Below are 18,146 nucleotides of genomic sequence, written 5' to 3'. Positions count from 1 at the left end.
CGAGCGCTCTGATTGGCTGCGGCGGCTCAGGCGTTTGTGAGCTGTTAAACGTTTGAGGAGTCCAGAGGTGCGATGAACACATGCACATTAATTCCTGTTTATTAATTAAGAGCCTATAATGCATCACAGATCTATCAAACAATTTATTTGTCCAGCTATGAAAACAACAATTAGATAGATTATTGATTTGATTCATCTAATTAAAATGTCTTTTATTACCCGTATGTCTCTAAGAGTGTCATTACAGTAACAGTACAGCAGCTCTGCTAATAGAAATGCATAGACTCTGATTAAATCACTCAAGCTGAACTACATTCACTGTGGTGCACTCACACTAACACACACACCGCCTTTACAGTCAAAGCGTTTTCTGCACAGTCAGATGAAATTCGATGAATTTCTGATGATTGTGAGTGAAATATATGCATTAAAGGGATATTTACCCTGTGTTGTTCCAAACTTATGCATTTATTTCTTCTGCAGAACAGAGAAAAGAGACGTTGACAAAAAAGACGCCAGGAGCAGTGAATTTTACCCTGGTCAAGTGGGGCTATTTAATGCATTCTGACTTATTTACACTGTTAAAGAGTTGACTCTCATGCTAAACATGGACAAAATATTCAAAAAAATTAGATGGACATATGACAGAGTATTTCTGTGCAAAATACACTCCTTCAGGATTTTTTCAGGAAAGTTTTTTTCGAGTTTGGCCGTGTGACATCATAAAGGGCAGAATTATTTGTCTGGGCAGCACACACACACACACACACACACACACACACACACACACACACACACACACACACACACACACACACACACACACACACACACACACACACACACACACACACATGTTGGTCTATGTGGTTTACAGGGACTCTCCATAGGTGTAATGGTTTTTATACTGTACAAACCGTATTTTCTATCCCCTTACACTGCCTCTAAACCTACCCATCACAGGAAACATTCTGCATTTTTACTTTCTCAAAAAAACATCATTTAGTATGTTTTTAAGGCCATTTGAATTATGAGGACATTTGATATGTCCTCATAAACCACATTTATAGTGTAATACCAGTGTAATACCCATGTAGTTATACAAATTTGTGTCCTCATAAACCACATAAACAGGCTCACAAAAAGAGCGCGTCAATCAACGAGCTTTGTTCGGGTTACGAAAGCCGGCGTTGTGTTTTTAAATCAACTCAAAATCAAATCAACAATGTCACTAAAGAAGTGTGTTCTAGTGTGAGAGAAAGATCACCTTGTTCATCTTCTCAAATAACCAGCGTTAAGGGAACAGTGGATGCAGTTCTGCAAGTGTGTGTGTGTTTGTTCCCGGTCATGAGTCGAAACCGAAGGGAGTAAGTAAAACTGCATCAAATGTTTTTTTTTGTTGGCAATCGGCACATAAGTGCATATAATGTGAACAACAACAACGTATAGCGAATCGAGAGTTATCCAGAGATCATGCCATGATGTATTATGTATGCGTGTGTGTGTGTGTGTGTGTGTGTGTGTGTGTGTGTGTGTGTGTGTGTGTGTGTGTGTGTGTGTGTGTGTGTGTGTGTGTGTGTGTGTGAGCCTGTTTATGTCGTTTATGAGGACACAAATTTGTATAACTACATGGGTATTACACTGGTATTACACTATAAATGTGGTTTATGAGGACATTTTAAATGTCTTCATATTTCAAATAGTTTTAAAAACATACTAAATGATGTTTTTTTGAGAAAGTAAAAATGCAGAATGTTTCCTGTGATGGGTAGGTTTAGGGGCAGGGGCAGTGTAAGGGGATAGAAAATACGGTTTGTACAGTATAAAAACCATTACGCCTATGGAGAGTCCCTGTAAACCACATAGACCAACATGTGTGTGGATGCGCAATTGTGAAGTGAATCTGGTTCCTGTTATTTTATTGTATTGTTATTTCACTACTCTCCTGTATTCTAACTGCTGTGTCTTTGATGTATAGACACATAATAATTTTAATAATTTGTTCGATTTATATAGCGCTTTTCAAGGCACTCAAAGCGCTTTACATTGAAGGGGGGAATCTCCTCAACCACCACCAATGTGCAGCACCACCTGGATGATGCGACGGCAGCCATATTGCGCCAGAACGCTCACCACACACCAGCTGATTGGTGGAGAGGAGACCGAGTGATGAAGCCAATCAGGATATGGGGATTATTAGGAGGCCATGATGGACAGGGGCCAATGGGCAAATTTGGCCAGGATGCCGGGGTTACACCCCTACTCTTTTTCCGAAGGACATCCTGGGATTTTTAATGACCAGGGAGAGTCGGGACCTCGGTTTAACGTCTCATCCGAAGGACGTAAAGATCATAAATGGTTTAAAGGCTACATAACACACACAGTTTCTGCCAGTCTCATGTTAATCTTGAGGATCTATAGAGTAGTATAGATCCTTAATATCACCAAAGAGTCTTTAGTTTAGTCATATTTTTATAAGACAGATACACTGTACCGATTCTTTCTGAAAACAGTCGAGCTCATGGAGGCAGCCGTGCAGTTGGAGGAGCTAAAGACACACACACACACAAACTGAGACCGGGGCCATCCGGAGTGACACAAAACAGCTTACACACAAATGTGAAAATTGTCCTCATCTTGACCAACTGAACACAGTCAGCACAATTCTGTCCCTCACAAACACCCACAATCTTGACTTTAAAGGGATAGGGACAATTAGCCCATTGTTAACTCACCTTCAAGCCACCCGAGGTGTATAAGACATTATTCTTTCAGACGAAACAATCAGAGTTTAGGAGACAGTGTAACACCTCTCATAGTTCAAAATGTTTACAGTACGTCATCATTGCGTCAGTTACAGTTTGTCTGGACATTTTTTGGACACTTTTCTTACACAAACCCATGGCTTCCCTTCAGAAGGCCTTTATTAACCCCTGGAGCCGTGTGGAGTATGTTTATAATGGATGGATGCACTTTTTTGGGCTTTAAATTTTTAGCTCCCATTCACTGCTATTATAAACCTTGGATTAGCCAGGACGTGTTTTAATATAACTCTGATTGTAACGTCTGAGAGAAGAATGCCTTAAACACCTAGGATGGCTTGAGAGAGAGTAAATCATGGGCTAATTTAAATTTTTGGGTGAACTATCCTAGTTTCTAGCATCAAGAAACACAACTGCAAAACAACAACTGTTCAGTTTCCAAACACTCCTGCCAATGGTCAAACAGAAATACAAAGAGATACAAAGAAACAGAAATTAGCCCCGCCCCTAATCACACGCCATTGGCTGGCTAATCAAATAAACTAATTTAAAGGGGTACTTCAGCGCTGGGAAGATGAATATGTATTTAAACTGGGTCATCAATGCAGTAGAAATGTGAAATTATTTTTGAATTTGGTGCCTTCTAGACTGAGAAAAGACAGAAAATGTATTTTTGTCCCATGGGGATGAAAGACTACAATTCCCAGAATGCTTCGCTGCCCTGTGCCATTCCCAACGCCACCAACTTGATTACAGTGACTCAGTTAGAGGAGACACTACAATTAAAAACTGAACGTATCTGTTCAATATAATGAGTGAGTCACCGCGCGAGTATCACAGCACTGAGCACTAACTGCACGAGTGATGAGAGCTGAGGTAATCGCGACTACACTCGCGGCATACATTCACAACGCGAGTTCAGTCTGGCGCGTTTCAGTTCATGCCTTTACAAGCTTAACTTTCATAGAAATTAATTTGAGAAGTTAAAAGACTTACATTGCTCACCATAGCTCCGTTTAAATGAGTGCCTGTAGCTGCCAGCTGAGCTCTCCCTGCAAGCTGAGTGTGATCTCCCATCCCCCATGAGCAGGTTCAAAACATGCGGAAATGGCTCCCTCTGCTGGCTGTAGTCTTTAGCCTTTGGGCAAACATTCCTCCTATGATGCAAAAATCGTCAATTTGCATCATAGGAGGAATTTTTCCAGAAATAAAATTCATAAATCTCTTGTCTCAGGGAGATATGAGGGGGAAAAGCACAATAATTTGAATATACTCCAGGGTTTCTACTGATACAAAGCCATATGCTAATCGCTGAAGTAACCCTTTAACTCCTCCTGCTATTCAAGTGACTTTCTATACATCTCCTCCAGTTAGTCAACTGACAAAACCATTAGACAACCATCAGGTTAAAATACTCTTCACACAGTCAGTGAGCTATTTTAATATTCTCCGGCTGAATCATCACTTACTTCTCCAGCAGGCCACTGAAGCCCACACAGATACATGATCTCTCTCAGTGTAGGAAGAAGGTTTTAGACTGATGTGAGAAGTGCTCATGGGCGTAGATTACGCGGGGGACGCGGGGGACGTGTCCCCCTCACTTTTAATAAAATGTATTTTCGTCCCCCGCACTTTTACTGGGTCTCACCGATCCTAGTCGACCCGCTCCGAGCGGGATTCGAACCTGCGCGAGGGCGGGCAAGTTAACAGGGACGCTAAAAAACAGCTTTCTCTAATCTCGGTTGAGAGCGCGCTTCTTGAGGTCACGGGCAAATGTATTTACATAGAAACCAAAGTGAATACATCAAGATTTAAATTCAGAGACAAAAAATTATCTATGCAGGACCTGTAATTTTATTCGAATCTAAATATGAGGAGGGCGCGCTCTCACAGAAAGTCCAAAAGCGGATTCGTAGAGGTAATACCTCTGGAGCTGTAGCCTAGCTGAGCTGAGCTGAAGGAAAACAATCGTTATGAGTGATGAAACGTGACGACGACAATCAGACGATTGCGACAATATATGCTTTATCTGTGTTTTTCAAGTCATCTCAATGTAGGCTATTTATTGACAATAAAGTAGGCTATATGAATAATGCAGCTTTTAATGTTTAGTATCTTCTGCTCACCAAGGCTGCATTTATGTAATCAAAAATAGTTAAAACAGTACTATTTTGAAATATTATTACAAATTAAAACAGCTTTTTTTTCTATGTGAATATATATAGTAATTTATTCCTGTGATCAAAGCTGAATTTATAATCATTACTCCAGTCTTCAGTGTCACAAGATCCTTCACTAATCGTTATAACCAAGATATAATAATCAAGATATAATCAAGATATAAGATATAAAAAAAAATTTTATAATCAAGAAACATTTATAATTATTATCTGTGTTGAAAACAGTTGTGCTGCTTAAAAATGTTGTGGAAACCACGATAGCCTACATGTTATTTTTCAGGATTCTTTAATGAATAGAAAGTTCAATGGACAGCATTTATTTGCATTCATTAAATACATTATCTTTTTTAATATTAAAAATATCACTTATGATCAATTTAATGCATGCCTGATCAATAAAAGTATTAATTTCTCTCTTTTTTAATTTTACCACAAATGTTTAGATGGTTTCCACAAAAATTAAGCAGCACCTTGAGCAGCAAAACTGATAATAATCATAAATGTGTGTTGATCATCAGATCCTCATCTGAGAGTGATTAGTGAAAGATCATGAGACACTGAAGACTGGAGTAATGACGATAAATTCAGCTTTGATCACAGGAATAAATCACACTTTACTATATCTTCACATGGAGAACAGCATGGTTTACATCAGAATATATCTATATTTTTTTACATTGCATAAAATCTATGGAATCTTAATGCACAATTGTTTGTAGTATATAAACCAATCATAAAATTGGCAAAAAAAATAGGAGAATAATATTATAGATATTAATTAGTGGTTATTGTTCAGCAGTGTATTTGATATCTTGCCCAATTAAAAGCAAGAGATGTGATAAATTATATTGGTCCAAAAAAAAAAGGGTATTACGACATTTCTGTCCCCCTCACTTCTGAAAAGATGGCTACGCCCCTGGAAGTGCTTACCAACAAAAGAGAAAAAAATACAAGTTTAACGCTTTCACGTTTGAAAATAAATTAAGAGGCATACATGTTATTATTGTAATTCTGCATCTTATATCTTATCTTACTAAAATATAATCTAATGATTTTTATAGCCAAATTAGCCATAATGATATATAACACCAAATTGTAGCCAAATTGTACAGCCTTACAAATACAGCAAACCTTATTATTGAGAAGTAATATTTGATATGTCAGCACCTACCTTTTTTTTAGGCAAGTCTCAAAATAAGGCCCCGCCCCCCTTACCAACCTCAGACCAATACAATAATTAGCTTAATGTCAAGTACTGTTATGGCAACAATTTGAAATTCTTTGCAGCGATTGGCTGTTAACTTTTAAAGAGATAAGACACTCAAACCTGCATTATAGCTTCAGCTGTGAGGTTTCTCTGAATAACGCAGATATACGTGAATGAACAGCTGGCTAATGCACTCTTTGTAATCTGGGTCTGTATAAAAGGTGTTTATTGTAGGAACTAGTATGGAAAGGAAAGTGTGTGCGTAAAACCCTAATATGGAGATGGGTTGGGTGGAAAACCCTAATATGGAGATGGGTTGAGTGAAAAGCCCTTACATGGAGATCAGTGGCGGCTACTGGTCTGTCAGAGAGGGGAAGCTCATTTTCGGCCTACATCATAAAATTGTCTATTTATTTAAAAGTAAATTCTGCCCTACGTTCCTTTTCAAGAAAATGGTCTCTGACCCTGTCGTACCAACTAGGAGTCTTTTCAAGTGACTTGACCAGTGTCCTCTCAATGGCCAGCAGAGCTATAAAAAAATATTAAACTCTGTAAAACTGAAACAAGGAATGTGGTGTATAATTGTGTGAAATGTATGATGAAAAATAAGCAATTTCGCCAAGCAAATATCAAAGAAATAAGTTGCAGCAGCTTTTATTTCGACTGAACTTGAGAAATCCGCGATGGGACTGAGCGCGCTTCAGTGATTCCTTATAGTACAGAATCGCTGTCAGTCAAAAGGAGATGCAGACCCTCCAATCATCACGCAGAAGCTCGGAGTCCGGGCCAGCCCACTCTCCATTCACTCCCAGAGACGCTGAGCGTCCGTGGGCGGGACATAATTGCAGCGTTTATCCAATGACCGTCTAGTTTCGAAGCGCTGAAAAAAAACGTTCAAAGCAGCCCCATTGAAGTCAATGGACGCTGGGCTTCAATAGGGAAATGCACTGATGCTGCGGGAATGTATGAGAAGGAAATCAAGTCAGCCGACCTGCTATATGTAACTTGATTCTGAACGAACTCGTCTTTGAGATGAACGTTTTCTAACGCATTTTTAGTCAATAAAATGTTAATACAATAGTACATATTTGACCATTAATTTGGTGACATTATAAGGGAAGCCGAGCTTCCCTTGAAGTCTTAAAGAAATCGCCACTGATGGAGATGGATTGGGTGGAAAGCCCTTATATGGAGATGGATTGGGTGGAAAGCCCTCATATGGAGATGGGTTGGGTGAAAAGCCCTTATATGGAGATGGATTGGGTGGAAAGCCCTCATATGGAGATGGGTTGGGTGGAAAGCCCTCATATGGAGATGGATTGGGTGGAAAGCCCTCATATGGAGATGGGTTGGGTGGAAAGCCCTCATATGGAGATGGGTTGGGGGGAAAGCCCTTATATGGAAATGGATTGGGTGGAAAGCCCTTATATGGGTTGGGTGTGTTTTATGCAAATGACTAACCTTGCACTCTAAACAATGCTGGGTTAAAAACAACCCAGGTTGGGTTGAAAATGAACAAACCCAGAAATTGGGTTGTTTGAATGGGTCCATTCACTGGGTTCAAACATCCCAATTTCTGGGTTTGTCCATTTTCAACCCAACTTGGGTTGTTTTTTGAACTCAGCATTTTTTAGAGTGTGTGCACGTGGCCGCTCATTTAGAATACTCCAAATTCACTAACATCAGAACGACGCTAAGAACAAATTCATGTGTGTACGAACGTGTTGTGAATCAGGCAGAGATTTTTCATGAAAAGTTCTCCTCTGCGTACAAATACGAAAGAATCCACACAATTATTAGTGAATGAGACCCATTTTGAGGGAAAATGAGTGTGTTTTCTCTGTGTGACGGAAAAACAGAGCGTCCCACACTCTTATAGAATGCCGAAGTTCTGACGTCACTTTGTAGGCCAAAACGCGGAAGTGAGTTAGCATTTTAGCACTTCCGGTTCCCTCGCTCAAAAGTCTATGGGTTTTTTGAATGGGTTTTTGCTAAATCGCCTGAAATATGGTCTGTGGTTAACAAAGCCTCTAAATATTTTCACGTTTTGATCTATGACATAAAACACACTAGTTCTAACCTGCTTGTGATTTTTTTAAACTTTATTGTGTCTTAAAAACGGCGGTTACTAACAAGTTGCTAAAAGGGACTACATCCTTTGGCCGGGACTTTAGACGTCATCGTGACAAACAGGAGATCTCTCTAGCCCGCGTTTCACTCACTTTTAAATTCTGTAAGTAAATGTTTAATAAAAATACCTTTCAGTTAATATACATAGTTATATATTTAGTCCTTTCAAATAGTGGTGTTTCCAAATATTGTTATACACAGAAATCTGTGATATTAAGGTAACCGATTACCAGTTCTTCAGTTCTGTGGAGAGACTGTAGTGTTGTGTTTTGTCCTGAGATGGAACCACGAGTCGTCGAATGAAAGCTGCGCTGTTCTACATGTCCAGATTTATAGTGGTTCTCTCCTCGATATATGATCAATCGTCTAAGGTAAAGGACATACGATTGTAAATTGATACGGCTATAGCTTACGTCGTGAGTGCTTCTGAGGTGGTAAAAGCACTTTTTTTTTTGCCGAATTAGCAAATGGTATGCAAACATACAATCAAACATAATACAGTGAAAGATTCTTCAAAAGATTCTTTAAAGTCTATTTGGGGCACGATGATCAGGCATAATAGCCTAATCTTAATCACAAAGACAATAATATTAAGCTTTATATAAACTAACAAAATAATAAAAGAATAAATTAAACATTAACAAACGCGAAAACAAATCTCAGAGAGGCACGCATAAACCCAATTAGTTTCTAACATTTTTGGAAAAAACGAATGGGTAATATTTCTCATGAAAAAGTGGATAAGTGTTCATACACAGCGCAGATCATAATGAGCGAACGTGTTTTTTAAATAAAGTTTGAGGAAGCTTGATGATGACGTAGATCCGCGACTGTGTGCTGTAGTCCGTTTATAGCCTACCGTTAGCATTTTATATCTGACGGCTTTATTTAGGCTTCAAACGGTATACATGTTGGATTCACTTGTAAAGATTATCTTGATAGACAAAACGTGTAAGGGTCATAACTCTTTGTTGAACACAGATCTTATTTTTTGCGATTGTCCAAAAGTCTATGGGGAAAATGCATAGGCTTTTGATCGAGGGAACCCATGCGCCGCTAACTTCCGGGTTGGCCTACAAAGTGACGTCAGAACTTCGGCACTCTATTACTAGTTCCAGTGTAACCAAATTACCATAAATTAATATTCATGGTGTGGGCGGGGATTCATAGTATCCTTGGAATGACAGGAGTCTAGATTCTGTGGAAATATGTGGATCTTTCCATTGAGTTCTGAGTGTGCGTTTGGTCATGGGTGAAATCTAGCAGCAGATGTTAAGAGAGAATACCAGAAAAAACAGCTGCAAAGACAGATGCAGAATAAAGATTCATTTACAGACTGACACTGTCTTTCAAATGTGATTTAAGCCACAGGCGCTCCCTGCAAAAAAACACACAATGAAGTAGACAGAACTATGTGTACAAAGTAATCATTTTTGGCATTACTGAGCTTGATGAATCGCATCGAAAATATTCCAGAAGAATTAGTGTTGTCATTGTTAAACAAAACAAAAAAAATCAGTAATTGAATAAACTAATAATATTCAATGAAAAACATTAGAAATGCCTGAAAGTATAATCTGAAGTACTAATATGCCTATTATTAAAACTATAATATAATAAAATAAATTAAAATAACAGAAGCAAAACAAAAGTTGAATCACAACATTCCAAACTTTCATTTGAAGCCAAAAAGTTTGCAAGAATCAGACAAAAAGAAAAGACTGTTAAATGAACAGCTTTAGTGAGGGAAATAACTACAATCCCATGAATCATTGCAAACAGAACGATCAAATTAAAAATGATATATTTTAAATGTCTTGCAAAATATGCATATATATACCAACATTTCAGTATATTAAGAGCATAGAGAGATCGACTCGATTAAGTCATACACAGTGCTTCATGGGAGTGGGCGGAGCTAAAGAGCTCTTTTGACGAGTGTTGCTTTTTTCGACTCTCTGATTGGTTGGAATCCGAACAGCATCATGGGTAAGGTAGTTTTTACTAGGAATTGCACTAGCATTTTAAAAAATTAGCTGAATTAATGCAGGCTGACGGCTTCAACAGAAGCAAATACCATCGATTAAAAACTTCTCGCAGTAGATTTGTCTTTAAAGGTTTATAAATTATCATTCAAAATCTCCCCCTATGGAGAAAATGAATGTTTTTGAGATTTTACTACCAGAACCTGACTGTTGCACAGTATTGGGAGCTTAAATAAAGCTGAAGGTAAATCAATAAAATAATAAAAATGCCAAGCAGAAAAATTGTTTCTCAAACAAAACATTGTTTTCTGGCTAAAGCATCAGAATATAAAGCAGTGAAAACGCAAAAAAACATTATAAGCAACAAGAATTCAATGCCAAATTCAAAAACCTCCTCCAAATGCATTTAGATGCTTTCTGTAAAACTCTTCATAGACAGCGTCTAGACAGCAGTTCAGATTTACTCCATCAGGCCACTGAAATACACACAATGTCAGTAAATTATAAGCATAAACCGCGTTTTTCATTTAATACAAACTGCCTGCCATCCAAAAATGCAGTCCTGTGAAATTATAAACCAGAGTTTCCACTCAAACTCAAGCTTCAGAAAAGACAAACTCAAGCTCAGTCCCACTGAACTGGTGAGAACGGGAGTGAGTCGCCCTTCCTGAGATGATAACAAATGCTTTTATCATCCTCAGCAATCATTTCCACTGCTGCAACATTTAGCAAATCAATTCTGCACCGATGCTATGCACCTCTAATGCAACCTGAAACTACTTCATGCACGCTTATAAATCAAGTATAAAAAAACGTGCATCACCCAAATGCAATCAAGAACAACGGTTAGTGAATTACAGTCTCTGCTCGGCTTCTAATGGGAAAAATGTCCTATTTCTCACAAACTCTCTCACCTTGAAATTACTTGCATTGACCCATGATGTCGCCAGACTGTCCATCATCCTGTCCAGCATGGTCTGATCGTGCTCCAAGTCATGTGACTTCTGCCTGTCCAGGATGTAGTCTATGATTTCCGGTCCAACTTGAAACCGACGTCCAACCTCTTTCTGCGTGACCTGCGTCACTATGTACTCCATGTTGGGCTCCATGACTTTGTCAAGACGGACCACGAACACATAAACACACAAATACTGGCCTGAAAACAACCGGTGATCTTAATAATCCAAAAACAGAATACAAGAGGACGCTGGAAGTCAGACGGTGTAACGTGTTGATATTATAACCGACAGATTAAACACTGGTGCTCAAAACCTTCTGCAAGAACACCGGGTCAAACGGCCAGTCCATCATTGTAACGAAGTCCAGTTCCACATCTCAGGTCAAGTCCTGCAATGCAAATTAAAATGGTCATTTGTGTTGCCAAGTATTATAAAACGCCAAAAACTGAATGATCACTATTACATATCAATGGACAAATGTAATCACATTTAATCTTCCATATGATTGTTGATGTGCTTGGATTACTCTTATAAATAAAACAATAAATAAAAACAATATATGGTTTGTTTAATTACGATTATAAGCATCCACATACTACTGTTTTATTTATGATAAAAGATGTGTAAATATGTACGGTTACACTTCATTTTAAGGTATCCTTGTTACAGTGTAATTATACACTTAAGTACTGAGTAATAATATTTAACGGCATGTACTTACTATAGGGTTAGGACTAGGGTTTGGATTAGGGTTACTTGCAGGTCATTATGCATAATTTATAGCTATTATTATAGTAAATACATGTAAATTGTGAAACACTAAATAAAGTGTAAGAATAATGTTATAATGTTAGGAAAACGCCAGAATAATGTTATAATGTTAGGAAAACGCCAGAATAATGTTATAATGTTAGGAAAACGCCAGAATAATGTTATAATGTTAGGAAAACGCCAGAATAATTTTATAATGTTAGGGAAACGTCAGAATAATGTTTTAATAATATCAGGAAACGTCAGAATAGTGTCCGAATAATGTCAGGAAAACATCAGAATGTTATAATAACATCAGAAAAACGTCAGAATTATGTTATAATGTTAGGAGAAACGTTAGAATAACGTTAGGGGAACATAAGAATAATGTTATAATGTTAGGGAAAACGTTAGAATAACGTTAGGGGAACATAATAATAATGTTATAATAACATTCGGGGAAACGTCAAAATAATGTCAGAATAACATTAGGAAAACATCAGAGTAATGTTATAATAACATCAGGAAAACGTCAGAATAATACAGAATAACGTTAGGAAAACGTCAGAAAAACGTCAGAATAACGTTAGGGAAACATCAGAATAATGTCAGAATAATGTTATAATAACGTCAGAATAATGTTAGCCAGGGAAATGTTATAATAACGTTAGGGAAACATCAGAATAATGTTATAATAACGTCAGAATAGTGTTAGCCAGGGAAATGTTATAATAACGTTAGGGAAACATCAGAATAATGTTATAATAACGTCAGAATAGTGTTAGCCAGGGAAATGTTATAATAACGTTAGGGAAACATCAGAATAATGTTATAATAACGTCAGAATAGTGTTAGCCAGGGAAATGTTATAATAACATCAGGGAAAAATCAGCACAATGTTACAATAACATTAGGAACATGACAGAATAACATTAAGGTAACGTTGGAATAATATAAGAATAACACTAAGGGAAGATTAGAATAATGTTATGGGAACGTTAGAATAATGTTAGAATAATGTTAGAATAAAATACTACAAACCAAAGGCTATTCTTCTGTTTAGAATACTTTCCTGGCTAACCAAAAACAAACCTTAAAAAAAAAAATTCTGGGAACCAAAAATTGTTCACTGGATATATAGCTACTTTTATTTTTCATTCTTGTTCTGTTCTGAATACCATTAAACTGAAAGGTTTTTGTGTTGGAAGAGAGGTACTAAAATAGCCTATTGATATGTGTATAATGTTTCATCTGTATTTTACATTAATGTATCATGTAATAATAAACTGCAACTAATACGTAAATTGTGTTTTTATTATAATTCCCATAATGGGCTCTACTTTTTCAATTATCAACTTACATGTAACACAGTCAGTATTACTTAAAATGTTCAAATAACAAAAAGTACAGTGACAGTACCAAATGGCAATACCTTTGTGATTACCACATCAAAATACCCTGGTATTGATTACATTTCACGGTATGATAAACACGGTATTGTGATACAAATGCAAACTTGCCTCATGTGTCACGTGAGGACATTTATGTACCCTATATTTGAAGATATTCACAGTTCACCCATTAAACATTAATGAAGCAGCTGTTGTGATTGCTAACCTAACTTTAGCAGTGTTTAATTTCACCGAGCAGTTGTTTAGCAGCTGTCTGGCTAACAGATCTCAGTATAAACAGGACGGTTTGCTTGACACTTACATCCTAAACAAACCCCGAGCCTTTCAGGGGGAACTCAACGAGTATTACGCGCTAAAAATGCGGTAAAACAGATTAGCAACACTAGCTAGCGTCTTGATATCGTTGCTTGGTAACGGTGAAGAATGTTGGTTGTTCTAGCTCATGAGGCCCAAAAAGACGCTGTTTATAAATCTATTTTAAAATATAAAAACTTCACGTGCATTTTTTGCACAGAAAATATAACACGTGCATGCAAAAATATTAACTGCAGCTGCTTAAACATCAATAAAATAAAATACATTTACCTTGCTGTGATTAAGATATTATAGTTGTAAATAGGCTATTAGTATATTTAGTATACAGCATATAGTGTCATTTGTCTTAAACATTTTTCACTTGTTTATGTTAAAATAAATTCCAGTAGAAGACAAAACACATTATGTTTTAATGATGTTTAGATATTTTACTGGAGAAAAAAGAAAGAATGCGACTTTCTGCATATCTATACATGACTAACAAAAAGTACCTTGGTTTTTCCCATGGTATTTTTAAGTGACACACACCATTTCACTCATTTTATTTCTTATTTTTCTTCCAGTTGGGCATGCATTCTTTCACATTGCATCAACAAACTCATAATTAAACTATACTAGATTAATTTAGTCTCTAACATTAATTGTACAGTAAAAGGTTTAGGGTGACTTTTAAAAATGAAAAAGGAAGACCAACCCAACGGAGTTTACATGATGACTAATGAATAAACGCATGCAAACAATGATCGAGATGGAAAGAAACACTATAAACGATGCAACTACAATGTCACAGACACAGTATAATGTTTGTTTTGCATGCATGTATGACTGTAAGAATGTATCCAGTGTGGCACAATACTCCTGTAGCCTATGCATAAACTACTTTCACTGATAATGCATGCAAAGCCCAGCCATTACAAGCTGAGTCAGAACGCAACTAGTGTGATAAGGGCTGTGAAAAAGCTCATTTGATAACGGACGTACCTGGCATATCGCTCTAAACCCTCTACATGGGAACCGTTTCCCGTGGGTTGATCATCGGTTGATATTTGGAAGGAAACAGCAGATATCTCCGCCCATTGTGCGGCTTCAAACATTAAGATGACACTGCGCATGCGCCAGATAAAGCCGAGATCGCGCGCCCTCAGCTGTCTGCTCAATTCAACTCATCATTATTAGAGAGCTGGTGAAGCGCCATCTGCTGTCTGTTCAACTCAATATCAGCTCCCTGTATGGCAAGCCGCATTAACATTTATTCATTATACAGCCAGATGGAAATGTTCGTGACTTTTACTGTAGTAGGCTAGCCTAACGCTTGTCTATACACAGGTTTTTTTTACTGCTGGTGCTCACTGGAAGACTACATTATCCAGCATTGCTTGAGATTTACGGCAACTCAAATAGCTTAAAATACACAGCCCCCCCCCCCCCCCCCCCCCCCCCCAACTTTGTACAAGTTTAAATGTAATAGTAATGATTTAAGTAATATTTTGTGTGCTTTATTATGCAATTTTAAAGTAAAAGTAGGTAATCTGTTTTGATAGTTCAATACACTGTTAATTATAACAACTAGCTGAAAAAAAATATTGCAACATTTTTTCCTGTAGCTCAACCAGTAGAGCACGGCACTAGCAATGCCAAGGTCATGGGTTCGATTCCCAGGGGAAGCAAACATTGAAAATAATGTAAAATGTGTGCCTTGAATTCAATGGAAGTCGCTTTGGATGAAAGCATCTGCCAAATGCATAAATGTAAATGTAAAAAAATGAACAAAGACTTGAGGCTTGACTGGACCACAGGGACTTGTGAACATGTCTGCGATCCAGTGATAATTTGGAAAGAAAACTGAATGGAAGCCTACATTTTAAAATAGCAATGGGTGCAACATTAATTGTGTGGAAAGAGGCAACATGTAAACATCACCCTAGACCGTTAGACTGTTGTGCTCGCATCTCTTCCATACCTTTTCAGTGTCGTGCATGATGCGGCTTTATAAACGCGCCACTCAGGTTAAAATAACATCTTTAAAAACGCGTCTCCAGACCTGCATCTCGTGTTTTTAACTGCAAAAACGCATCCAGTGTGAATGGCCCTAAACTGATTAAAAGACAAATTTTAATTTCTGTGCTGTTATTTAAACGGTCAGTTTGCCTCGTACATTCAGTTTACAGTATCAACAGCAAGCCAAAGAGGGCAAGGTTTCAACTGAACTATGCTTTGCATTTTTAACACTTAACTACATTATGTTCTAGCTCTGTCCATGCAATAAATGCACATTTTTTTAAACGAGAAAGTTTTTCTAAGCTAATTTCCACTTGGCATGAATAAAAAATCAAATCAGAGCTGCATATTAATATTTGCAAGATACATATTCACAAATACTCCTCGTAATTACCTTAAAGCCGCACTTGGCTACTTTTGCTCTCGGGGTCCCCCTACAGTTTGGAAAAAATAATGTCCTCAACTACTGTCGTAAGATCTGTCGTCCTACATCAGGGGATGCCATCGCGCGTGCATTTGTTGACAAGACAACCCTGATAGCCCTGAACTAGTGATGCGTGGGTCGTCTCATAACCCGCGGACCCCGTATGTCTATTTAATGGTCGCGGGTGCGCGGCGGGTTGTAAAAATATATACAGTGGTGCGGTGCGGGCCAAATAACTTCATAAAAGCGTCCCGCGGGTCGGTGCAGCACTAACAGTTCCCCTGAACACTGCAGGAGGAGTTCACATGCAGGTGTTCTTCTGGCGTCGCGTGTGAAATGTCTTCATCCCAGGTACAGTCAGTGGCTTATGCTTCAGCATGTCATATGAATATAATTTAATTGGTTTTATTTTTTTCAAACGCCAAATAATCACGATGCTCACGTTTACAAGCCAGCGTCATTATAGTAGTCTATTGGTTACCGTTTTACAGAATCTATATGATACTTCAGTTCAATGTTTGAGTGGTAGCTCACCGTAACAAGCAGGACAGCATCGGTCGGGCACGCCTCCTTCAGCTCACGCCGACGAGCAAACGCTGGTCACATGTTGACCCTCGTCCTGCCTTTAATCCCATCACTTTTTCGTTTCCTCTTATTGCTTTCCTCCAACAAAACCTTTTCTTTCTTATTTGTCTCTGCTGCTTCAGACATGACTATATTATCCGACGAACAAAGTTGGGCTCGCACGTCCGAATTTAAGGAAGTGTGTGTGTTGGTGGAAGTGACGTATATGCCATAAAGCAGTCGAATTTTGTAGTTCTTTTGGTTCTCGGGTTACTACCCGAAACCCAAAGTTTAAAAGTACGATTAAAAACGATACAGACCCCATCAGGCTATGGCAGACGTGTCATTCAACCTATTGTAAGTTGATTTATCATCAAAAGAGTCTTAAAAAATATATTATGAAGGTTGAAAAGTTACCTAGTGCTGCTTTAATAGCTCGTAAATATTTCTGCCTGTTATCATTCGAGTGACTGTTACTTTTACTTAACAAAGGAAACAATACTGCAAATTTCTGGTGTAAACACTTTTTTTCAGTTCAAGAGTGATATATGCACTTGTATATTGTTTATCTGAAAGAATTAAAAGAGCCATTTCACGTCTATACTTGTATTGTTCAACTGGTTGAGGCTGATGTGGGATTTAGTAAGTAATTAGTAAAAGAATCAAACTTTTTTTTTAAAGAGAGTAATTAGTCAGTGGTCTAAATACACTGTTGTAGATTATTTCTCAAGTGTCAGGAAACATTAGAATCAGATTATCAATGATAATTGACTCTTCCTGCCCAATGTCTTCCTCCTTTTACTTTCTTTTTATTGACTTTTATTCATCACCACCATCACCTCTTCATTGCATTTGTCAAACTGACAGAATCATAATCTATGTTATATAAAGGTTATTTTTGTGATTGTTTGGGGCATTCTACAGTCCTTCATCAAAACTTTCAACACAGAGCCCACCTCAGATTGTTTTAAATTAACAATATCAGTTCATAAATTCTGATTGGGTGGGCAAGGCAGATGTTTGGGTGGGCTCAGCTAACCCCTAGCCATGCCTAAAACTGGCCCCGAAGGCAACGTATGGTGACATTTCACTAGTGGGAATACAATTACAGATGTCAAGATTTATAGTTTTTACTAGTTGAAATTTAATTCTTCATTGCAAGAATTCGCATTTCTGCAAGTGATAACGTCATTGTTGATATCAAGAATTCATATCCTTGAAATGAATAAATGTTTAGTTGGCTTGCCATACTACCTGCGCCTTTATTTTTATTAATATAAATTCTAAAATGCATCCTAGACAAATGCTAGTTAAAATGATTCACCAAACTCAAGTATGAAGACTGAAAAATATACATTTTAATAAGTTTTATATGCATTTGGCGCTCAACAACAGCTGTCCATCATGTGTTCACGCGTTATTTTGCTCCTCCCATCCTCCTCCTCCGACACACACACGAA

At 37.7% G+C, this 18,146-nt stretch overlaps 1 protein-coding gene across 1 annotated transcript in view; it reads right to left on the bottom strand.

Moving 5' to 3' along the window:
* LOC137058713 (CLIP-associating protein 1) overlaps positions 1-14,801 on the bottom strand; it is a 95,915-nt gene extending 81,114 nt beyond the window's left edge. The window contains exons 1-2 of the mRNA XM_067432102.1: positions 14,682-14,801; positions 11,179-11,611 (exon numbers count right to left, since the gene is read on the bottom strand). Of these exons, the coding sequence (XP_067288203.1) occupies positions 11,179-11,373 (195 nt within the window). The 5' untranslated portion in view covers positions 11,374-11,611; positions 14,682-14,801. The remainder of the gene's footprint in view (positions 1-11,178; positions 11,612-14,681) is intronic.
* Between the last annotated feature and the right edge of the window lie 3,345 nt (positions 14,802-18,146).

Source organism: Pseudorasbora parva, chromosome 22 (genome assembly GCF_024679245.1).
Source record: "Pseudorasbora parva isolate DD20220531a chromosome 22, ASM2467924v1, whole genome shotgun sequence".
Lineage (NCBI taxonomy): Eukaryota > Metazoa > Chordata > Actinopteri > Cypriniformes > Gobionidae > Pseudorasbora > Pseudorasbora parva.
The sequence above is the reverse complement of the archived record's forward strand: the minus strand, read 5'-3'. Positions and strand labels throughout refer to the sequence as shown.